The following is a 25,067-nucleotide window of genomic DNA, read 5'->3' as shown; positions in this document are numbered from 1 at the left end:
GAATACTGTAGTTTTTAAAAAAGGCAGGCAAAATGTTGTCAAACGGCTCAAAATATTCGTATCCCGGACAAGCCCCAATTTGTTACGTGCAGAGAAAACGAACAAAAGGGTGAACTCAGCAGTTTCCGTTTAAACAAAATTTATTACGAAACAAAACTAATTGCTAAGTTAGGGACAGAGTACAAGCTTTAAAAGTGTACAGACTACTTATCTCAGCTGGGACGGCAAAGCTCCAGTCTCAGAGTTGTAACAGTCAGTTGGATGAATGAACAGTCCTTTGCTTGCAGGCTTGAAGCTGCAAAGAATCCACAGTATAAATCCAGCGTTGACAGTGAAGGTCTTGAAAAGTCTTGAGAATGACTACTGCTGGAGTTTAGTAACACACAAGAGACACGATCCCAAAAGTCTGACTGGAAGCTGTGCACGTCCCTTTTATAAAGGCATGTAAGAACAATCTAGAACTTTTTGACATGCTAATTACTGTTCTAAAATTATCTCCCTTACACAACTAATCAACTTTCCAGAACATTCCAAACATGACTAATTGAATTCAAGGTTGTGAGGTCATCAAGGGCAGTGACCTTGGGAATGTTCTAGACTAATTGAACTCAGGTCATGATGAGTGTGGGGGAAATGACCTCATAACATCAGTCCCAAAGTCATTCTATCTTTGCATTATTAACATCAATCAAGTGGCGCTAGGGCAGCAAAACCCATGAGTGGAACGACGAAAATACGTTCATGACGGAGGGATCCGTCTCATAGCCTCAAACCGGGACATCTATCGTAAAGAGGTATGACATACGCTATGGCCGATATTGAACAAGATCGCAAGTATAGTGGATGTGAACACTATCAACGGAAATGTTCATTGCTGGTGGGTAAAGACAAAACTAAAAGTAGTTTACCGATTTCACAGAAATTCAAGTATAGCAGTTTGGTACAGTTATCGTCTTCATATTGACTGAAAGTCAAAAGCAAGCACCAAACCTTTAGCAGCTGCCGAACGGCAGAGGTTTGCTTGGGCCGTTGCATGGAGGTAGTTCTCTTCCTACCTCCATGGGCCGTTGGTTGTGGGTCGGACGGCAAAAACCACAGGCTTTCAACTCAATGCAGGCAAACCGCCAGACCATCACTGATGCTATTGCATCAGTGACGGTTTGGCGGTTTGTCTGCATTGAGTCGAAAGCCTGTGGCAAACACCAGATCCACAACCCAATGCAAACCCTCGAACCACTGGCTACAAACTTTGCAGTTGCATTCTAAAGGGACCTGGTCAATTACTTGTCTTGGAACCTTAATTACATTGGTTTTGTTAGCTCATATTTGGTATGTATATAAATACCAAAAAGAGCTTATATGGTTAGTCGGTGGCGTCTGTATGTATGTATGTTAGCTGCAAAATTGTAGCGCTACGGTGAGGCGGTCGGTGATTTTTGGTTTTTGCGACTTCGCTCACCAGTAGCGCTACAAGGCCGATGGCCCTGGGGAGTATCATATAAGCGCACCCCACTCGACCAGGCGTGTTGATGTGGAATGCAACATATTTACTGCATTTGGTCGTACCGATTTATCACTACTGAAGACTAAACAGTATACTGCACTAACTTTGTCATTTATGGGGTTTGAAATTTGTTCAAACACGACGATCGCGTTCCGAAACATTTCTGGGAGCCGTCATTACCAACTTCCGGTAATGGCTGCTCCCACAAACACCGGCGCCACATGCTCAATGTTTTCAGAACGCGATCGTCGTGTTTGAACAAATTCCAAACCCCATAAACTACAAAGTTAGTGCAGTATACTGTTTAGTCTTCAGTAGGATAATCGATACAACCAGATGCAGTAAATATGTTGCATTCACATCAACACGCCTGGTCGAGTGGGGTGCGCTTATATGATACTCCCCAGGGCCATTGGCCTTGTAGCGCTACTGGTGAGCGAAGTCGCAAAAACCAAAAATCACCGACCGCCTCACCGTAGCGCTACAATTTTGCAGCTATGTATGTATGTATGTGCGGATGTATGTCTGTCACAGGCAAAACTCCCAAACCACCGCACCTACCATCACATTACTAGGTAGACCCATGTCATTGTCAAAAATATGCAAATGAGGTGAGAAAAAGGAGAAATCCTGCAAATGTGCGGGAGTAGTGGCATTAACTGAAACAGCCAACACATCTGAGTTGGAGATTCTGTAATCTCTAACCTATTTGTATTCAGTGTACCTATTATGTGTAGGACTGAGTGGTGGCAGTGACTGAAACAGGCTACTCCACTGACCTTGAGTCATTTCCTGTCATTGTTCATGAACTGATACACATTGGCAGACCTGCTGAAACCATGAAGGACTGTGTCGAAACATTCCTCTGCTAAGCCTGTTCCTAAAGTTGACCTCCAATACCTAAAGTTTCAGACCTTATTTACTTTTGTTATTCTTGTTTTTCTGGTTTAATTATTTCTTGATGGACCAATTCAAACCAAATATCCTTGACGGTATTTGTTTTGCATGGCTTGCAAAATTTAAGAGTGATGACACTTCAGACTGATCATTTTTGCCCCCAGACTTAGATCCAAGTGAGACACAGGTGACAGCTGTTGACTGCACAACAGTAGGCAGTGGTCCCAATTCACAGTAGGGATAGCTGACTTTAAAACAAAATGAAATGGTTCAACCACAGTGGGTGGAGGGACTGTGGTTCTACCCAAAACAAGCACTGGATGTTATACAAACATTGACCCACAGTCTCATCATCACTGCAAAGGGGGGGGGGGGGTAGAGGTGTGAAATACTTTGTTTACATGTATAGAATGATTTGGGCAATCTTTAGAAAAGAGCCAGAAAACTAACATGTCTAACGTTTAGGAAGTACCAATTTGACACTTTTATTTGTCTTTTATACAGCAAGCAGGTGCAATAAATGACCGCTGAAATGAACATATTGCATTCAGGGGTCAGTGGAAGCAATTCCATTTGTTTGAGAGACCGTTAGACAGGCTCTTCAAGTACAAAGACACACACAGGACACTGCCTGGAGAGATAGTTCACTAGATAGAAAAACAGGAAGGGAAAATCACTTCAAGTATTATGATCTACATTCAAATATATTCATTGCTTTCAGGTTATCTACTATCAGGCAAGTGGCTAACCACACTGTATTTCTTCACTGTTGACAGGCACCATGTTGCAACAGATTCTACACCTGTAGATTTTGTCATGACGAAAACGAAAACCACAAACTTAATAGAAATGACGTTGAACAAGTCAAGTGTCTGAAATGTCAGAAGGTTGCTGAGGTAAGCAAGATACCAGTAGTGTGGCATAACAGCAGGGCAGAGGTCATAAGTCACCAAAAGGTCATAGATTTGGGAGGAAAAAAGCAAATTTAACACTGCACAGTTTTGTGTATTATTACGTGCAGAGAAAACGAACAAAAGGGTGGACTCAGCAGTTTCCGTTTAAACAAAATTTATTACGAAAATAAAACTAATTGCTAAGTCAGGGATAGAGTACAAGCTTTAAAAGTGTACAGACTACTTATCTCAGCTGGGACGGCAGAGCTCCAGTCTCAGAGTTGTAACAGTCAGTCGGATGAATGAACAGTGCTTTGGCTTGCAGGCTTGAAACTGCACAAAGTCCACAGTATAAATCCAGCGTTGGCAGTGAAGGTCTTGAAAAGTCTTGAGAATGACTACTGCTGGAGTTTAGTAACACACAAGAGACACGATCCCAAAAGTCTGACTGCAAGCCTGCTGTCCCAGTATTTATACTCATGTGCTTACATAAGCATATAAGAACAATCTAGAACTTTTATTGACATGCTAATTACTGTTCTAAAATTATCTCTCTTACACAACTAACTAAATTTCTAGAACATTCAAAACATGACTAATTGAATTCAAGGTTGTGAGGTCATTAACCCTTTTCCTGCCAGACAGTAATAACTGTATCACTTCCCCATCAGCCAAGTCAGTAAAAAGCGGTATTGAGCCTAAACATGACGTATTTTCACCCACTTGGCTTGGTATGTTATAGCATCTTTTGTCCAAAAAAAATCAACTTTACAGTATTATGTTTTCAACAGCCTTCAAATGTACAGTATTATGTTAAAATACATCATATGGAATACATTGTGTTTCATTAATTTTAACCATCTTGACCTGGTGGTCAAATATGGACTTGGCAGGAAAAGGGTTAAGGGCAGTGACCTTGAGAATGTTCTAGACTAATTGAACTCAGGTCATGATGAGTGTGGGGGAAAATGACCTACATAACAGTATTTTAAATTCAGTATTCAAATGCAGAACCACTGGCTTTACCCCAATCTGGTTGAAATCAGTTGTATGTGTCTGCCTTGTTTGCAAAAGTTCCATGGTCTTTTACTTCCACAGTCCTCCCCTTTCTACAAAGACTGCTAGCATTAGAACAACTGCAAAAGAAGACCGACACATTTCCACGTCTCATTTCAATCAATTTATTTCACCCTTGACCTTACTCTGTGTGGGTAATCATACAGCACTTTGCAGCTGATGTTTGCAGCTACCAGCTCTGATGAACTCAAATGATTATTGCAGAGGAAAAATAACATCACTGAAATATTCTTTGTTGTCCGACAGGTACAGTCTCACTGTGTCAACTGTAATGAAGAATTTGCACGGTATTTTTGTCAAATATGTAGACTTTACGATGAAGTCGACAAAGGACAATTTCATTGCAAGGAGTGTGGAATTTGCAGGTTAGAATTTATATTTGATTCCAAAAGTCTCTATTTTCCTCTCATAATAAAACTTTGATTTCCTCGTCTGGAGTGTTAATCTTCAAGAACAGTTTTCAAACTGTTCATTGAAGATACCTGTACTATCATCACAAACTCCAAATCAAAATGTTGAATTATTTTCAAGAGTAAGATACTTAGATTTGTTTTGCATAAAATTAATAACATTAAATCGAATAATAAATGTGGGAGGTAATTTGGGGAATAGAGGAACTTTTGATACATATTTACATGATGTTTGTTCTATGAAACAAATGTGGTTACTAATTGTTCTTCCTAGACTTGGTTTGAGTGGGTAATTATGTGAAATAAAGAAATTTCAGCAGGATATAATGTATTAGTGATACATTTTGTGTGAACACCTTTGAGTGAGACCATTGCAGTATGATTAGACCTACAGTGCCTTCACATCTGATCTTGCCGTGCATTTGCACGAGTGTGGAGTGAAAGCGATTGACAGTTTTAATCCAGCGATATATCCACTACATCGAGGTCAAAAAAGCAGTCACAATTTCTCTACTACATCACATTCACCAAATTATTTTTCATTCACAGACTTTGACCAAGTCTATGTTCTCCCTAAAGCATGTTAAAATATAAAATATCAGCCTTTCCATCACAATGCCTTTTGTACAATATGCCATATTATTGTCGACAATGTATTCTAGTGCAGATTTGATCCAGTCGTCAACATTAAAACCTGTTATCACTTGAATACAGGCTGATTTGACAAGGTGAACACCAGGCATTTTGTCCTGACTTTGGCAGTAAAGCAAGACACTATGTTGTACAGACAGAAAAAATATGCTTAAAAAAGACGTCAAATGTTAGCTAATAGAACTTTAATATTTTTCAGCTATTATACAGCTCCAGAGACGCAAATTTGGACTTCTTGTCAGTCAGCAATAGAATACATTTCCTGCCGAAAAAAATTGTCATGTAGCTAAGTTATTAAAATGCTGTTCCAAAGAATATTACACCAAAGCACGACCATGACTAAACACAAAACTTTTCACCAGATAACAATCAAAATACCTATTTCTTTCAGAGTTGGAGGCAGAGAAAATTTCTTCCATTGTGGGAAATGTGGTTTGTGTCTAGGAGTCGGTCTTCAGAACAAACATAAAGTAAGCTTGTGTGTTTGCATGACACCTGTGTAGAGTTACCAGCTGTATAACAGCACTCCGGTAGCTACTTTTGAAAGAGGATGTGTCTGTGATTCCATATAAAACTGGCTATAAATTAGTGGTTGATGAACAAATGTGGACAGAGGCCAAGCTGGTATAAGTACCATTGGGGATAGCACGGCAAAATTTGCCTGTTACTGATTTGCAGTCAATTTCTCAAAGTGCAGGGTCTCTAACAGTTTTCAAGCATGTTCAGGATAGCAAATATCTCAACACAACTTTATCAAAATACTAGACGTCTTCAAAATTTGAGTATAAAATATGACAGCAAATGGCCAAAAGTTTGGAAGTGTAGATCTTCACTTGCTAATACCTTAACCATAGTCATAATGAATAGATTTAACAAAATCAACTCAAATTTTTCTGTCTTTTGAATTTCAGTGTATTGAGAAAGTATCCCAAGGAAACTGTCCAGTTTGTATGGAGGTGAGAATATCAGTATTGATATTATAAAAACGTAACAGCTACTGATTCCTAGAGAGTGTCACTGCACATCGATATTTCTGACAGTACTGTACAAATGCTTGTTGCATGGAATAATGAAGTGTTCATGTTCATGCATTTGAGGAATTTTTCTGTAAAAAGTTCAATATTTTTGTGAAAATTGTCATTGATAATGAGTGCCTCTGAGTTGGAATCAAAACAAGGGCTTCAAAATATTTGTGAGCACTGACTGGGAAGTATGTGCCATAATAAATTTATCATGACGTACTCATTTATATCTAGCCATGAACTTATCATGTTCAACTGTCATTAAAGAAATTACCTGTACAGATGTTAACAGCTGGGCTTTATTTAACCCTTTCACCACCATGGTTTGGCCCAAACCCATAGCTATCAATGCTGATTAGGGACTGGTTTATCATAAATTGGGGATGAACAGGTTAAACTTTAACTACCAAACTTTGGTGCAACAAAATTGTTTTTGTTGCAAAATTTGACCCTACTGAAGAACATAGTGGTGAATGGGTTTAGGCAGTATAGAATCTCATCTTCAAATCAGGTCATGTTTATGTGTTCTTCATCTTACCCACATCATGAAGAATTAAGACCAAAAATGTATGATGACACACAGCATTGTGATCTTCCCGAAGTTCAATAATTTTTAAGCAATTAGCAATATATATATTCATTCGTAATAATAAGCCAGTGCTTCTGAAGCTTAGGAAAAGGCAAGAATTATTTGAATATCAAAATTAGGAGCAGGTGATTCCATGACTGTTAAAACTTGCACCATGTGTAGATTTGATTATGTCCTGCAATTCTGCATGTACCAGTCAGTTGTAATGGACAGTTTAACTTCAAACTCACTAACGCTGTTGAATCATGGCTTGATAATTCTGGAGAACAGTAATTATCAAATCTAACATTTCTGCAGGATCTACACACTGCAAGAGTAGCTGCGCATGTTCCACCGTGTGGCCACCTTATACATTCGTAAGTTAACGCTTTGCCACCCACATTCATGTGTTCCCATGATGTCAAATTGGTCAGAACCTAGTAAAGCATGACACGCCCCATAAGGCCAAACAAAAAAATATGTGCTGTTCCGATTACCTGACCTACCCCAATTTTAACCCCCCGACCCTAGACTTTTTAGAGCCTCGTAAACCCGGAAGTAAAAATAAAGATATGAAAAACGTGAAACGCACGAAATCACACGAGAACTATGACAAATCGCGCGAATCACGCGAGAACTAATACGTCATTAAGTGATGCCAGACGCTCATGAAAACTTGCGACATGAGCACACTGAACGGTTTCCGGTTTTCAAACTGCTGTATCTCAAAAAGTATTAGAATTTTCGATAAAAAAAATTCCAATCAACTGCTCGTTCTACCATGGGATTTTTTTTGAAATAAAGAAAAAAATATCGTGTCATTTTAGCGCTCAAAATCAAGCATTATTTTTTGCCATACAGCGTGCCGTACTACGGCACGCACATTTCTCAGGCCACTACTTCCTATGTTAGAATGGAGTGGCTTGTTACAGTATGTTGTTCAGTGCCTAAAGGGCGTTTTGTAGGTAGGTTTTCGCTAAAATGCAGGGACAATTTTCAGTGATCGGAGTTAGTATACAAAACAGCAACTGTTATATTAAATTTGTGGAAAGTTTGAAGCATTTTCATGGCCGTTTTTTGATGTAATCTTTCATTTACATTCTTGTTGTCATTTCCGAACCGCGCCATGCACAGTGCGGCCATATTATGCAGGCCAAGTGAAAACCCGGAAGTGTTTTGTGATAGTGAATCGAGCAAAATTCTGGTCAATTTTACTTTTTATAGTCATTCTATCATTAATTATAAACCCGTACACCAAAAACTGTGTGTTAAGGTCAGTTCTGAGTAGTTTCAAAATCTATGCGTTCGGAATTTTACCGTGAATTTTGCCGTACGTACGTACTTCGTTGAACAGCCCCTAACTGCCAACGCTACAATCAGCTGTTTTCAAACGTTAACCCTGGTAGTTTTGCGAACATTAAACTGTGTTCATTTTTCATCTGTTGATGTTACACAAACTTTACAAAATGATATTTGACAACAGAAATGAATACTCTTTCAATGATGCATGGGAATAAAGTCAGCATGCCATGGTTATTATTATAAATGTATGTAAACAACCTTTATTTTTAAACAGCATTAACGTAAACTGGGGAAAATGACAGACATAGGGTAGTGCAGGAATTGGGAATTGATAAACAAGACAAGTTGAAAGACGGGCAAATGAAGAGAGAATGAAAAATCTAAGCAAAGGAAAGGACAAAATCATAACCCTGACTCTAGATTTCAATGCAAAAGGAAAATTGAGTACAACAAGATGACAGCTTTTTAGGGGGGAGTAATATTCTTGTGTAAAAAAGGACAGCTCCAGGGGGATTATTCTGTACTGTGAGTTGATCAGTTGAACAATGACTTATTTTATTCATATTCCTATGATTTTTCGTTTTTTGAATATCAGAATTTCTCAAATGTAACATTAAAAAAATTTACAGATCTAAAATATATTTATTCTTTTTTGTTATTACTACTCAAGTTTAACTGTCCAAAATTTGACAGAGCTGGCTTAAAAACTCTGAAAGTTACAGTAGTTTGAAAATGGCGAAAAATAGCATTTTGACTGGTAGTATACACGGTGCCGTCCAATTTTCAACTCTGTAAAGAAAACAAAAGCTCCTTATACCGTACTCTTACAATATATTGCACAAAAAGTATTTTAAAGCAGATTAGTTGGAGAATTAATGTTATTATACAACAATATATTTTTTCATAGGGATACCCACAAAATGACTCTTAGCCATATGTTGAAATTTTTTGACCATTTGTCAAAAAAAATCGAGCATATTTTAATTCTAAAAAAATCATAACCCAGGAAGTAGACAAGATAGAACTATCATTCAAACAGTTTTTTGAATCCTGAGACAAGATCTTCAAGAAAACATACAATTCAAGTAAGTTTAACCAAGAACAAAAAAAGGGCCTGGTATCCCTACTTAAAGCAGGCCTCGTCTCAAACAAAATGGTGACTCGCGATGGACATAACGTGTACTCAATTTTGTTTTGCAAATGCGATCATGGCGAAGAAAGGTCGATTTTGTCTTCTGTTAAACAGAACCGAATATTCGAAGAAATTTTGGAGGAACACCATCCAGGTTTTTCTGAATGTGAAATGTACTCTATTCGAGTTGAATGTGCCAGTGATGCTGCTGGGCCGTGGTTGGAAGTACAGCAGACAAATATACAGGTTGGCGAGGCTACAAACAACTTGAACATAAAGTATGTGCGTTTTTCTTGCGAGTGACTGCAAAAAGCTGAGGATTTACCTTTGGATAAATAGTTCACATTCCTGTCAAAGAATTGTTATTCAGCCATATCAATTTCCATGGCAGTCTAATAAACCACACACTTCAATTCTACTGATGAATATTTTATTTTAATATACCGGTAAATGATCTTCTAAGAACCTTGATTTTTTTGCCAATTTTGCACATCTTTACCAGTAAAATTGTGAAATCTTGCCATTGCTACAACCAAGATTGCTATGTAATCTCTATCTTATCACATTCAAAATGATTACCTAGATACACTGTATGTATTCACCTAAGCTCATAGACTCAGAGCAGAGAATCAAGCAAAGATGAGTCTTTGAATCTGTTGTGAGTGATCCAGCAGGGACAGCATTATTGCCAATTAATGGAAGTACATGTACTTCAAGACTCATCCCTCACTACTACAAATAGTATTTTGCCTCTGTGTAATCATCTAGCCATTCATCAATAACGTATGTCAAACTTTTCATGACATTTCACTTTTGAACTTTTATAATGTAATTCTTTCTTCTCTATGCTTCTCCATATGACAGGACATGTTTCGAGGATTACATCAAAACTGGGTGAGTATGTACATGCCCTGTCATGAAATAATGATTTCAAAAGACAAATCTGTGTATGTTTGCAATTACTAAATTTCCCAAGTAACAAAAGATTGCACTCCGTAAAAGGCAAGATCTGTAACACAACAAACTATAATTTTCAACAAAGCAAATACTAATCTATGAAAAGAAGTACCCGGTATGTTGTAAAGAAGGTAGCTGGCTGGATAGTCAGGTATGTAGGGTGATAGCTATGGTATTGTCCCCAAAGGCAAGAAAGTTGACTCCCTCATACTATTCACTAAAGAGTACAAGTACCTAATATTCCTTTCAGAAAGTTTAGCAGACTTTATGTATCTGTATTTTGCAAACAAAATTATTGTTGATTTGTGTTCCATGAAAAAAAGTTCTTGAGCCACCACTTATTCAGCTATATGTGGCTAAGTACCAGGTTTAAAAACGGCTTAATAGTTTAGTCAGTTTCTGTTTAGATGTCTGACTTACATGTATTTTTATTCACACAATTTAAAAAAAAATGTTTTTGTATGTTTTCATTCAGGGGTTACACATGCCCGCTGTGTAATCAGTCAATGCTGAGTATGAGAAATGTATGGCGGATGTTAGACCAGGAAGTGAGAAATACACAAATGCCGGAGGAATATGCAAATTACAGAGTCCAGGTATGACATCATCTTGAAAACTTAATCTCCTTCCCAAGTTACCATTACAATTCAGAATTTTATCGTAAGTGCTATATATTTTTGATGAACTTGCAGACTGAACTGTCTTGCTGAAGTCCAAGGTGATTTTATCCGTAATCACTTTAGTGCCAATGAAATCTTTAGGTATTCTGAACTTGAATTTATCAATTTCCTTGGTGTCAAGGTCACAGAAGAGACTTCTACAAATTCTACTGAGTCAAATAGGATTCCAGAGGATAGGTCTGAAATTTCGCTTACTGTACATTGATGGTTGAAATTAGAGAGACTGGAGGTATTTACAATAAATTACCAATTCATTCACTAATTTCAACCGTAATCATGAGAGAAAGAGTAGGTTTCACATTTGTGAAAGGGTAGGTCTTAAATTTCACTTACTGTACATAGATGGTTGAGTATATTTAGAGTCCATGGGTATTCACAATACATTACCAATGCACTTGAGTATTTCAACCGTAATCATGAGAGAGAACAGTGAGTATGTTTGTTGGTTGCTTGAAAATCTCTCCTATTTTCCTCCAAACCACTCTTTTTAAAATACTTCATGTAAACAAAACATGCGTCTCCAATTTTGTTTCTCATTGCAGATACTGTGTCGGGATTGTCACAAGGAATGCAAAGTGTTATTTCATGTGATAGGTCTAAAGTGCCAACACTGTGGTTCATACAACACCTGTAGAACTGCCGAGAACGAAGAAACCCTGGACGAAGTTGTAACGCCTCAAGGTAAGAGTGAGAGAGATTTTGAGAAAATAGTGAGATAGTTTTCACATACAGGGAAAGAAAGAATAAAAAATGATACATTCACCATTATTTAATGGATCGTGAAGGTAATGTGATGAAGAAGTAGAAGCATTTGCTCCTATCAACAATTCTGTCACATCCGTTTATATCCAACTATATTTATTTGTAAAAATTTACTCATTTTCACTCATGAATTAAAGATTCTGTTGGTTCAAGCCATGCTCCTACGCTCACCACAAACAGAATGGAAGATCATAACATTGAACGAAGTTCAGTGAATGCATTCTCCAATTTTTCAATAGACAGCATTAATAGTTGAATGACAATGAGGATGAGGATGTGAATTCACATTATGCTTAGGTACTTGTGGGTGCTCATTAATGCCAAAGTTAATTCAGCTTCCGGTAATACCATTTTCAAATTGCTGTATATTTAGAAGATGGTGGAAATGCTGAAGATGCGGAAGAAAATGAGGAAAACTTGGTGGCAGAAAGCGATGATTCATCAGCTGGCAGACAGGAAAGCAGTAGTGTTGGTGATGATAACATGCAACTTGATCAAGACGGCAGCTCTCCCAATCAAGATGGCGGCACTTCAGAAACTGTTCAAGGAGTGTGCGACGAAGTGACTTCTGAAGATTCTGATAGCTGGCAAACTGCCGGAGAGAGTGACCCGGATGGTGAAACAAAGTGACAGAAAAGTCAGCTTAAGTCAAAGACACAATTCTGTACCGGAGGACTTTTTGTGAATTAATGTACATGTGCATCATAGAAATGGTCACTACCTGTTTGTGTTAAAAATATGAAAACAATTTTATCTGAAATCTCACCACAGTCTGTTTCTCATGTGTTGCCAGTTGTATTAAGAATATGAATACAATTCTTTCTGAAATCTGAACAGTTTTAAACTGTTTCTCACTTGTTGCTGCATTGACTTGTTTTTCAAATAAGTTTTTAAGGTTTGTCTCCTGAAACTGAAGAAATAATTACTGATAGACATCCTTCAGTGTGGGCATTAAAGTTAAGTTATCAAAGACACATCTAACCCATCTACTGTTTTCCATTCTAAGAACACGGTTTCTCTACCTGTAAATTTTTGAGATGAATACAAAATTCTCCATAACAAAGAAATGTTACATGTATTTGTTGCATCTACCTCCACTCCTTGAGATTTTAATAATTTAATTAACATGAAGGGCAATTTCAGTGATGATTTTGATGTTCATAAACAGGATCTCATCATTGAGGGATGACTTTATCTGGCATTTTATTGGAATTTCACCAATATATTGTAAATGTGAATTTGCAGTCTGTGTTTCAAAAGGTTTTGTACATTGCAGAATAAAGTACTTGTCATGCATTGTAGTCAAAAGTTGTGTATGAGAGATGAGCATTGGCGGGATCACTAGATTGGCAATACATATTTAGTGCCTTGTGAGCGATTGTAGTAGTTGAACCCTTTCACCGCTCCCATCCACCACCTCCATTTTTTGTACTTAAATTTCACCCATCTCACTGAAAAGAGTGAGGATATACAAAAGTCTGATGGTTATGTGAGTGAAATGTATGGGACCCATCAAACTTAATGTCACTGACGATGGCTTGCATTATATCATCAATTTGAACAGAGAAAATAGTATCGATTCAAAAAAGATGTCACAGTGCAATCAATATCCACCTGTAATATGCTAAAATATAAATATTTGCTGTTATGATGGAAATTATACAAATCACAAGTTGTTTTCTAATCAAATGCCAGCACATCAAAGACAGTTGCATAACAAAGTATTGTGTGACTTTCTGTCATCATTGGTTGATGTCATCCATGTTTAAATGCTGTATTTGATGAGAAACCTACCATGGCAATCAGTGCTATTGCTACCACTCTGGATGTTGTACAAAACAAATAAAATTGATCTCAGTCAGTCCAAATTCATCAATTCAATTCATCATTGACGTGTAGTGCTACCTTGGATTTTAGGACCAAGCACTGTGTTAACCTGTATCTTCCATTTCATCCACTCTAGATTTACCATGTTTTCCACGTTTTTCAGATCAATTTTGGCTACACACATAGTAAGATACAAAACACAGTTTACAAGTCATCCTTGATGACACAGTCCCACTTGTTAATGGGTACTTTGATTACATGTCCTAAGAGGATAGAGTCCTCTTCATTAATTGATACATGCCCAAGTTTTGGCTAAGGACACGAAAAAATTGTAACAAATGGCTGCCATGCAGCCATATTGGATCATATCAAGAAACAAATTGACATACATATGTATGACATAGGTTAATGTCCTTGTACCAACTTTGAATAAAATCGGTTAAGATATGCCTTAGAGTATTATGGCCCTCGACAGGAAAAAATCGTAATAAAATGGCCGCAAGGCAGCCATATTGGATCGTATCACATAACAAATTGACATGCATACATGTATGTATGACATTAGTCAATGTCCTTGTACCAACTTTGAATAAAATCCGTTGAAACATGTCTGAGTTATTGCTCTGTACATGAAAAATCGTAATAAAATGGCTGCCTAGCGGCCATATTGGATCGTATCACATAACAAATTGACGTACATATGTAAGACATAGGTCAATGTCCTTGTACCAACTTTGAATAAAATCGGTTGAGATATGCCTGAGTTATGCCTCTGCATATGAAAAAATCGTAATAAAATGGCCACACAGCAGCCATATTGGATTGTATCACAAAACAAATTGACATGCATATCTATGACATTGGTCAATGTCCTTGTACCAACTTTGAATAAAATCGGTTAAAACATGTCTGAGTTATGGCACTGTATATGAAAATATTGTAATAAAATGGCCGCCTGGCGGCCATATTGGATCGTATCACAAAACAAATCAACATGCATATCTATGACATTGGTCAATGTCCTTGTACCAACGTTTGATAAAATCAGTTGAAACATGTCTGAGTTATGGCTCTGTACATGAAAAAATCGTAATAAAATGGCCGCCTGGCGGCCATATTGGATTGTATCACAAAACAAATTGATGTGCATATCTATGACATTGGTCAATGTCCTTGTACCAACTTTGAATAAAATCGGTTGAAACATGTCTGAGTTATGGCTCTGTACATGAAAAAATCGTAATAAAATGGCCGCCTGGCGGCCATATTGGATCATATCACAAAACAAAATGACGTGCATATCTATGACATTGGTCAATGTCCTTGTACCAACTTTGAATAAAATCGGTTGAAACATGTCTGAGTTATGGCTCTGTACATGAAAAAATCGTAATAAAATGGCCGCCTGGCAGCCATATTGGATCGTATCACAAAACAAATCGACGTGCATCTGTATGACATATGAAGTAATCCTTGTACCAAGTTTGAATGAAATCGCTTCTTGCATCTCTGAGATATCTGCGTGAACGGACGGACGCACGCACGGACGCACACACGCACGCACGCACGGACGCACACACGCACGGACATGACCAAACCTATAAGTCCCCCCGGACGGTGTCCGTGGGGACTAATAAAAAGAGAGAATTTACACAGCTACAGACATGACAGTCAGTGCTTTTGAACATGATAACAGATTCTTGCAGAACAACTGGTACAGAATTTGAAGAAACCATATATCCTTAAAAGTTTCACATGATCATTTCAACTTACACAATTTGTGATAATAATTAAATTTTGCCTGTTTGTATTTCAAGTGGATAGGAGAGGTTCCCATGGCAACAGAGCAATGGAAGATTTGAGAAGATACGTTATTTATAGACCATTGTGAAAACCTTTTATGCATTAATAAATGAATAAAAGTTGCAGTTATGGCTTATTCTTGTCCCTCTTTACAACCCCACAGTAAGCTTCTTCACTCAAACAAATTTCTCACTTCACTCATAGACATATGAAAGCTCTTCAGAATTTCTGGGAGAATGCATTCTGTTTATCTATGATTTTGATAATGAGCTGTTACAGATCTGCTGCAGTTGGGTCATAACTTTGGGGCGTCATACCAGCAGCTTGGCAAATGAAGCAACACTGATGAAAATGAAACCTAGAGCCTAGGGATTTTAAGAAAGCAGTAAAGTTGTATTATAAAGTGATAAACCTCTTGTCAGGTTTCTTCCTTGGCCATAATAAAAATAAGAAACCAATCGCCAGTTTATTTAGAAAGTTTTATTTCAAATTGTGAGTCAAGTCGATGACCGTGTCAGCAACAATACAAATTTTCTGTCTGAACGCTGAAGATTTCTCAGCAAAGTGAACAGTTTACCAAGGCTACCATATTTGTCGCCTGAGGGCGCTCTCCATTACAAGAGAGGGAATGCAGTAGTCTGGTTCCCTGCCCCCTTTCTACGAAAAGGGTCAGGTATGCGCCATTCAATTCACGGCACTGATTGGACGACACTATGGAACATGTCGATTGGCTGCTAAGGGGAGCACCTGCGTCTGCTGCGTCCGCTGCAGTGTGTTTCAATTTCATAAACAAACAAAAAACTAACTCGATTCTGTCATTCGGATGAAGTACGTTCTTTCACAAATATATCAGCTCGTCCGACGTTTTGCATAATGAAACAGATTGATTTTTGAGGACTTGTGTAATGTTCATGTAACTGCCACTCCTACTTTGTTGCTGAGTTACTGTCAAGGGCGCAGTCATTTCGAACATTCCAGCCTGACATCACGCGCCACGCGCATCCGCCATTTTGCCCAAAATCTGGGCAAAATGGCTGCCGCATACCTGACCCTTTTCGTGAGTGTAGCGCAGCCAGCGGTAGAAAGGGGGCAGGGAACCAGACTAGGAATGCACCAGTTTGTTTTTCCATTTGATCTTTGTATATACCCAATTCTCAGCTTTGTACCGATTAAGGTGGTAGGTGTCCACTGTGCTTGTGTAAAAAAATGGTACTTTCTTATACCTTACAGCTCCAGGTTGACCAGAGTCAAGCATATTTGTGTTATTTGCAAATAATTTCGTATTGACCCCTGTATACCACAAGTTGCAGAGTTTGGCATACTTGTACAAATAAACTGCAAAGATCTGTAAATTGCACCAGACACCCTTGCCTGAATACTGATGTTGAATAAGTTTAGGTATTACTGCATGTATTACAATGTCAAACATTTTATGAACATCTCAACTCTCTTAACATTTACAGTCCTTCCCTGGTATTTCTTCCACTACTTCCTACATGTATGTATGATGTCCATCACTGACCATGGAAACCATGGACATCTTAAAACAAATTAAAAAACAGCACACCTAATCAGAAGTACCAGGGAGTGTCTCAGTGATTCAGTTTATCAATTCCTCAGATTGGTTTCACTGATGTGGTCTAACATTTGTGACACACAATCCGTCCGACAGACACAGCTTCTCTCCATTTTATACCAGGCCGAATTCCTCAACACAGAACGTAGTCTTGATTCCTCTTGCCATCTCAGATTAAATACAAAAGATTAAAAACATCTGTTCACGGCATGTCAACAAATCTTGCAAAAATCTTTGCAGCCTTGCTAAGATAGAGCTGAGTTCATTTATCTCTGGTATCAACTCACTTCTCCAACTTTGCCTGTCTTTGGTCATTGGAAAGTGCAACCTGGACAGCATTCTTTTTATTATTCTACAGGATTGTAATGGTAAAATTCACTGCAAATCCAGAACAAATTTTCCCAGCTGTCCCGTTCTGAAACATCGCAACATGTGTGAAGCTGCGGCATCATGGTTTGGCTGTATTGTTCTCGTACCTGAAAAAGGAAAATAGAATGGGCAAAAACTGAAATGACAAGATTTTACACTTTTTTGAGCGGTGGGTAGTTGAAAAATTGGGGATAAAATCAGTATCAGTACTTCTTGTGTTATAGAAATCAACAAAAGAGACATCAAACTGACATAAGTTTACAACTATATACCACCACAAAAAACACAACTTTCATGAAATCTCTTGTTGTTCTGTGGGTAAAATAAGATGTTCAACACCTACCATCAAGGGCCCTGACTCTCTGCATCTTTCCCAAAGTCTTTGCCAAGTGTGTCAGAACAAAGATAATATCATCTGATGGTTGATCAAGGCCAAAGACGTCCACATACCTGGAACATAAACCATCCATGTATAATGAAATTAAAAACATTCACCATACTGAGCAAATAAGATAATGTAATACATGAGATGGCAATCAAACCTTAACTTTATTGAAATCAAATTCTACACTGATTATTGCCATTTCAAAGTGTACTTTTTAGTACAAGAATCTATAGTTCCTGAAAGGTCATGGGGTCAATTTCCATTGCTGAAGAAAAACACTGCAAACTCAAGCAGGGCCTCATTTAATTTCATTATATTTCGGTAAATACAACATTCTTGAGGATTCTCAGTTAATCATTATGCATTGTGTATAAGGGTAACAGTTCAATATGCTTATATAATAGCACATTTTGAATGACTGCTGTTTGCATGATCATGCAATGATTAGTTTTGTGACCTGAACTCTGAACCTATGGTAATACACACAAGTGTAGGTTCATGTATGAGCCTAAAGGATGATGATGTTTGTTTTTCCAAGTTGTAATTGTTTAAATTTACCGAGATATAATTACTCACTCAAATCTGGAATTTTTGTTCAACCAGAATAGAAGGTAATCCGCAATGATTTCTTGTCCAACTTTGTGATCTTGAAGGGTACCTGGGATTTGAGAAAAAAAAACCAGCCAACTTGTTTTTAGCAGGGTTTGATTGTCTGTGGTCACAAGGTCGTTTGAGTACAATTTTTTGCAACCTCTTCATTGTACCTTAAACCTCAAAGCACTGATGTTTAGGATGACGTTGAACTGTTGCCGGTCTTGGATATTGGTCGATAAAACAATTGAAGAGACATAATATTCATGATCTTACCATTAGAGATTGTAAGATTTATGATCAAACATCAAACAGACATGATATGTCATTGTTGTGACTTCAATGGAAAAACGCTGTAAATACTGAAACCCAATGACAACTTTGAATGCAGGAAATTGCCAGTGGTATGATATTTTACTATATTTCTTGAATGCCAGAAAATTCTGGTGGGATCCAGCAATTTCAATGCATTGTGGTGATAGTCAAGTGGTTATGTACATTAAGACCACAGGAAGTTACTAAACACTATAACAGCATTAAATGTTTTGAGCAATAGCAAAACACCAAAATTTGTCACATTCCATTATAAAACAACCATCCATCATAAACTGACATACCACAAAGTGCTAGCTTCATTCCATCATCCACTCCAGGAATGTATGGTGTCATTATGCCGGGTGTGTCCACAAGGAAAATCTTTGGTCGATTTGAAACCTAGTAATATGCATGTGAAGATAGCAAACAACCAGATTGTGATTAGAGAAATATTTCAGTTCATAACAGATCAACAGTTTACATTTTGAAATTTGGTAAATTAATTATGGCAATGTTTTCTTTAAAGTTCCATTTTGCTGTAAGTTTTGGATGTACTTTCCGTAAAATTTGCAAAATCGTTTATCAAGTTGCTATACCCACTATTCAAACTTGTCTACACAGCATGTGTCATGTACAGTGTCATTGTCGACAACTGAATTTTAGTCCAGATAAGCATGTATTCGTCAACAAAAACATTACATAGCGTAAAGCAATGTTTTGAGTTTGCCGGGCTTATACTTTGCGTTTAAACTTCCTTTAGCCAGAAGAAGAACAGTATGTACCTGTCTTCTGGAACAAAAAGTTATCAACATGTTATCAAAAGTAGCAGCTACTGTGCAGTTGTTCTTTTAAATATTTGCATCAAACAGCAAACAAACCACAGTCAGGTAGTTACTGTGATAAACAAGACAGAAACAGCATTTATTCATCTTACCTGTATATTGTCCATTACACCTCTGGTGATGCCTGGTAATCCACCAACTCTTGTTCCTTTGCCTAAAACATTTGCAATAGAAATATTGGAATTATTCACCACAGAAGACTATCACTCACACCTTCCTTCTAAAATATCAAACTATACAGGTATGTTTTTTGTGAAAGTGATTGTAATGTCTTTGGGATAAAGAGTTTGACTTGAGTCAACCTCACATGATATTGTCAATTACAGGAGTTTGAAAACTAACGTGAAGCTCTCCAGATAATTGCTCACCTGACATTCAAAAACAAGAGGTACAACAAAAGTCAATACTGGGGATGCTAATATTAAAGTTTGGTATACCAGTATTTACATACAATGTAAAGAATGATGCGATAAATCTGTTACTTGGTAAAATTAGTACTGAAAACATCAACTGAAATAAATATTGAAAAATAATCACCCTCATCAATGAGTCGATTGAATTTTTAGAACAGTAAGTCATGAGTATTCACAAGTCTGTTTCTATCAGCCAGCAAAATTAAAGTGCTTTCTCCATATGGATGTACATTGGATAAACAAAAACACATTCCACTGGTTTGTATCTTACTTACAATTTGCATGTGAACTAGTACATAGCATGGCCATAAGTAGAAGTACTGCCCATCATTGAATACAATCGCTAAGTAGTCTGTCACTGTCACTCATAATAGGTTGATATTTTAGTCACTCTGACAGTACATCTTGTGTACAGCAGCAGATTTTAGATAATTTCAACCCTTTCGCCTGCAGGTTCCTGTACACAGGTGTATTCTCTGTTTCCAAAACAATTGGAAAGTTTCAAAGTCTATTGGTGAAAGGTGTCATAATTCAATTTCTTGTCACTAGGCCAGAAATTGTGTCTTCATAGAACCAAACATAAACTCACATGAGCCTTTTCCCATATCCCAAAGTTGTTACCCATACAGCCATGCCCATTACTTCACCGATTAAAAATTTAAAAGAATAAATTTGCCATCCTACCTTTCCGAAGGTGCATTCTCCGCATTGCATTGATAACTGAAGATTTACCAACATTGGGAATTCCAACAACCATCAGATTGTAATCATCTGCTTCAGCTCTGTGATATCTCTCACTCTGATTGACAATGTCAACAACTGCTTTCACAACCTACATCAGTATAAAATGCAGAAAAGGAATCTATCCAAAGAAGTTACAATGTACTAACAATCCCACTATATTGATTGAGGTTTACTTATCTTTGATGGACATATTGATTGCACAGTACTTTCTAGTTTCACTTTGTAACCTATTTCATCTTGTACTTAATTAACAGCAAAACTGTTATGTTACTGGCCTGCAGTCTTTCACAATTTCTATTCAAATGTTAAAAGGATAAAAAACTGAAGCTTTTGATTTCTGTTTGATTCTTGTTTGAGATAAAAAGTATTTTTTCTTCTAACTACACATCTAATCTCACACTAATTGTCGCAAACATTTGCCACTTTGCAATGAAATTCCTCATTAATGATTTTACTGGCAGGCCTGTCTCTTGTCATCTGGTAAGTCGACGAAAAGCAATATCATGCCAAAACCTGTATGTACTTTCATCTACTCGCCATGTACGTCATAGTAGGTCAAGTCAGTAAAAATCATGTGTACAGTGTCTTTAGGTTTAAAAGGGCCTTGAATGTTGAAGTCTTTAATTGTTAAAATGCAACATATATGTTATACGTATAGGATAAAGCCCGAGTACGAGGGCTCTTCTGGTATATAAAGTCCAACCCAACGATAAAATGTCAAGGCCGCAGGCCGAGACATTTTATCGTAGGGTTGGACTTTATATACCAGAAGAGCCCGAGTACGAGGGTTTTATCCGACTTAAAAACTATCGCCCCTAACTGATATATTTTCGTATTCAATGTGTTTACGTCAACCGTCCCCTTTGTCAATGTAACATGTTTAGGATATGAATTAAAACTTTTATTTGTGAAATAGCCTTCCAATGTAATGGAACATCTATAAATGCCCTAGGGCACATTATATAAATGCCCTAGGGCACAGCAGATTTTTTGTTGCAGCTGGTTTCCGCTGTGTTACCAAATTTGAATATTAAAACGTACCAGATGTCTACAGAATATGACATGTTCACTTTTGATTGGACAGTACTTTACTACGGCGCTGTCATTCGTTTTTGGAATTTGGTGACCAAGGCTTTACGAGTAGATAAACACCCTGAATTGAGCACTCTGATTGGTCAATAATCAACAGTAGATAGTTTTTAACATTGATTAAACCAACTTGATCTGATGGTGACATATGAACTTGCCTGTATAAGAGTCATGTTGTAAGACTTACATTTCTTATTGTTTTACTTTCTTGTTTGTTGCAGTTTGCAAAGAGTATGTTTTCAGTTCCTCCTTCAGAGAGTCGATTTCTTATTTCCTGGTTTTCAAAAATAAAGCATACTAGTATCTGCATAGAATGTCTTTATTATGAACGGATGAAAAAGAGAACTTTATGATTGAAAAGTTCATTATTCAGAGCTTGTTCCACATTAACACAAATTACAAAGACTTTTTGAGAGAAATTTAAAATTCATGATCACAACTTGCTTCAAAGTATCCTCATAAGAAAAAATCTATGAATTACATGCTGGATTTAAAGAAGAAGCATTTGTGAGGTCTTTGATTTAAAAAAGACAATTACAACATCAATTGCAAATAAAAGCAATAATCTATGTTGTTGAACATGGAGAGGAAAATTAGCATATCATTTCCATATGTCATGACAATTTCATAGTAGCATAATCTATCATGTCCCTTCAATGTCTGTTATTTCTGTTTCAATTTTTGTAACACCATAGCAACTTCAGTTGTTTCCATAGTTTCCATAAATATCATCTGAAACTCACAGTTTTCTTGGAAGAATCCATCAAATCCATTTTATTGAGGACAAGCAAATGTGGTTTGATTCCCAGCAAGTTTCTGAACATCATATTGCGACCGGTAAATGGAATGTGCAACTCACAAGTAAGGAAAACTACAACAAATCTTTGTAAACTCTACACTGTGAACATCCTCTATAGTTACGAACCATGATTTTCCACCTTTTTTTGGAACAGAAATGCGAAAGTATTAAAATAAGAATAAATTTCTGTTTCATATTCTGAGTTCAAACATTTTGACTTTACACAACTTCCCAAAGAGTGTTGACTAATTTAGCACATACTAAACTTAACCTCCACACAGTAAGTACAGCATCACAGAACATTACAATACGCCATCCAATCATAACTTGAGAATAGGGTTCAAAGGTCACAGGGTCACATACAAAAGGATATTCTGGCATCATGGACTTCAATGACGCAGTCTACTTTCCGTAACATTGCTTGCATTTTCTTCATTCCTAAAACACAGAACAGTAACAGATATAAAAAAGCCTTGACAATAAGTTCCACCGTTGCATTGGATCATCAGCCTTGGAGAACAACACTTTCACCTCTGTAGCTTGCACTTGTTCCATTGTTATCAACGGTCTGGTTGGAACTATATGTCAGGAAATAGGGTAGATACATAAAGAAGTGTTTGCCATGACCAAAAATTAAAACAAGAATATCACTTATTTTACTGTCATATAACTGTCTATACTACTCTTTCTCCTGATAAGTTAAAAGTGTCAGATAGCGGCACAGCTGACAAAACCCCAGAATGCAAAGTGAACAATAAAATACCTAGTATGTTTGACATTCACATTGAAAACATCAAATTATATAAAGAAGATTCCAAATTATGAGATTGGAAGGAAAACAGTTAAACATATCTTTCAGAAAATCTTGACACTAGTCTTGCTATTCTCCTTTATCCATTTTCTGAATTTGCTAGTGATGAGTACTTAACTTCTAATATCCAAAGAGAATTCCTGAGATGTAACTGCCATCACAACGAGGTATGAACTCAGTTTGTATTAGGCATGTACTCATGGTATCTATGTCATTTTCTGCTTAAATTTACAAATTCTTTTATCAAATGCACTATCACATGTCTTTCAATTAATATTGATGAAGGACAAGGAAAAATACACAGCAATATCATGAGATGGGCAGACCAGTGAAATGAGATTATGCATGTTTTAACATGCCACAATCATTTGCAAATGTGAAAGAGGGACTGTGACCTGATGGAGGGACAGTCAAATGATGGAGAAACTAGAAATTGGACTGTGAGATGACTGAGGAACAGTGAGACGATGGAAGAACAGTGAGATGATGGAGAGACTTTGCATTGATGGCTGGAAAGTATAATCTGAGGACTTTGTCAATAAAATACTCACCTCTTGCCATATGAGATGGGAACCAGTGTGTGAGTTCTTTGTGTCCAAATGTAAATGATTCACGGAATAGTCGGCCAACAGTTGACTTGGGGGCTACAATTCGCTGTGACGAAGACATAATTGCAAATCTACAAAAACAAAAGTGATATGATTAACACTAATTATATTCATTTGCTTTTCAGTATAGCTTGCTTATCATGTGTATATATTGCCTCTTGGATGCGACTGAGAAAGCCTTCAAATAACAATATAAGCTCTTTTTGGTATTTATATACATACCAAATATGAGCTAACAAGACGTTTAAATGTGTAGGCGTCTATTCACGTTACGTTTATGGCTTTGACCCCATTGGACCCATAGTGGCACTCAGCTGCGGCATGGAGGTATAAAAACTCCCGCTTTGGTTTAGTGACGCGGCAGTGCATGTTTGGGCTGTCTGCACAGTATCTCTTCAAGCAGAGGCGGTCTACCCATGGCCCAATATACATGCAATAGCTGGACACTCCCTAATACGGTGTGACATGATCCTACTACCTCCATTCTCAGAGCATGGAGGTAGGATATTTTGTTGAGTTGAGGCTTTACTACATGAATGGACGATTGGAGGTAGAAGTCTCTCTTTGAGTCTTTTTAGCCTAGAATAGAATCTAGGCTATGAGTCTTTCTACCACATGTGATTGAGAGTTTGACGGACCGTTGTTGAAGCTGAGACTTGGTCTCAGATTGGATGTTACACCACAGTCCCTCGTGGGGCAGATCGTCCATGTAGCCGACACGAACACCCTCGTTGGGCTATTCAGCTCTGGGACTATTCGCCCCATAGACGAGTGTACAGAAGCGAGGGTTGTTTCTCGCTTCTGTACACTCGTCTATGGGGCGAATAGTCCCAGAGCTGAATAGCCCACCAAGGGACTGTGGTTACACGGACGACGTACCAGATGTAAAGCCCTGTAGCTATAAAGCAAACCTAAGTTTACCTGGATGATCCTTCAAACACTGGTCACGGCAAATACATTGTACACAAACTTGCTAAAGGTACTCCCGCGATCCGGAGACGTGTGTCACCTTTCACCCCCATGATGATCTTCGATATCAC

The 25,067-nt window shown here is 37.5% G+C and overlaps 2 protein-coding genes across 5 annotated transcripts; one reads left to right on the top strand and one right to left on the bottom strand.

Moving 5' to 3' along the window:
- Positions 1-731: 731 nt before the first annotated feature.
- LOC139138326 (RING finger and CHY zinc finger domain-containing protein 1-like) lies at positions 732-15,610 on the top strand. Of its 2 annotated transcripts, none has more exons than XM_070706655.1 (11): positions 732-877; positions 3,178-3,297; positions 4,618-4,736; positions 5,824-5,902; positions 6,344-6,388; positions 9,571-9,734; positions 10,321-10,350; positions 10,889-11,009; positions 11,636-11,774; positions 12,229-13,892; positions 15,324-15,610. In XM_070706655.1, exons 1-10 carry the CDS (start codon positions 797-799, stop codon positions 12,483-12,485), a joined length of 1,155 nt encoding a protein of 384 aa, XP_070562756.1. In that variant the 5' UTR covers positions 732-796; the 3' UTR covers positions 12,486-13,892; positions 15,324-15,610. The 2 variants fall into 2 exon arrangements, with proteins under 2 accessions (XP_070562756.1, XP_070562757.1); XM_070706656.1 differs by lacking the exon at positions 9,571-9,734 and adding an exon at positions 7,341-7,399.
- A 989-nt stretch (positions 15,611-16,599) lies between these two features.
- On the bottom strand, positions 16,600-25,067 carry LOC139138327 (mitochondrial ribosome-associated GTPase 1-like). 3 transcript variants are annotated; one of them, XM_070706657.1, is made up of 11 exons: positions 24,949-25,067; positions 23,971-24,098; positions 22,982-23,046; positions 22,553-22,657; positions 21,997-22,083; positions 20,661-20,808; positions 19,656-19,717; positions 19,024-19,120; positions 18,392-18,473; positions 17,774-17,880; positions 16,600-17,537 (listed from the first exon to the last, which is right to left on the bottom strand). In XM_070706657.1, exons 2-11 carry the CDS (start codon positions 24,086-24,088, stop codon positions 17,437-17,439), a joined length of 972 nt encoding a protein of 323 aa, XP_070562758.1. In that variant the 5' UTR covers positions 24,089-24,098; positions 24,949-25,067; the 3' UTR covers positions 16,600-17,436. The 3 variants fall into 3 exon arrangements, with proteins under 3 accessions (XP_070562758.1, XP_070562760.1, XP_070562759.1); XM_070706659.1 differs by lacking the exon at positions 24,949-25,067 and having other exon boundaries at positions 22,982-23,186; positions 23,971-24,100; XM_070706658.1 differs by lacking the exon at positions 21,997-22,083 and having other exon boundaries at positions 17,269-17,537.

Source organism: Ptychodera flava, chromosome 8 (assembly GCF_041260155.1).
Source record: "Ptychodera flava strain L36383 chromosome 8, AS_Pfla_20210202, whole genome shotgun sequence".
Taxonomy (NCBI): Eukaryota; Metazoa; Hemichordata; class Enteropneusta; family Ptychoderidae; genus Ptychodera; species Ptychodera flava.
This window is presented reverse-complemented; position numbering and strand designations above follow the sequence as displayed.

Coding starts and splice junctions, on each gene's coding strand:
- LOC139138326 (XM_070706655.1), top strand. CDS start 797: ATGACATACGCTATGGCCGATATTGAACAAGATCGCAAGTATAGTGGA. Junction 878..3,177: donor AACGGAAATGTTCATTGCTG/GTGGGTAAAGAC, acceptor CACTGTTGACAG/GCACCATGTTGCAACAGATT. Junction 6,389..9,570: donor ACTGTCCAGTTTGTATGGAG/GTGAGAATATCA, acceptor TCTGTTAAACAG/AACCGAATATTCGAAGAAAT.
- LOC139138327 (XM_070706657.1), bottom strand. CDS start 24,088: ATGTCTTCGTCACAGCGAATTGTAGCCCCCAAGTCAACTGTTGGCCGA. Junction 22,658..22,981: donor TTGAAGTCCATGATGCCAGA/ATATCCTTTTGT, acceptor TGTGAGTTGCAC/ATTCCATTTACCGGTCGCAA. Junction 17,538..17,773: donor GAGAGTCAGGGCCCTTGATG/GTAGGTGTTGAA, acceptor TTCCTTTTTCAG/GTACGAGAACAATACAGCCA.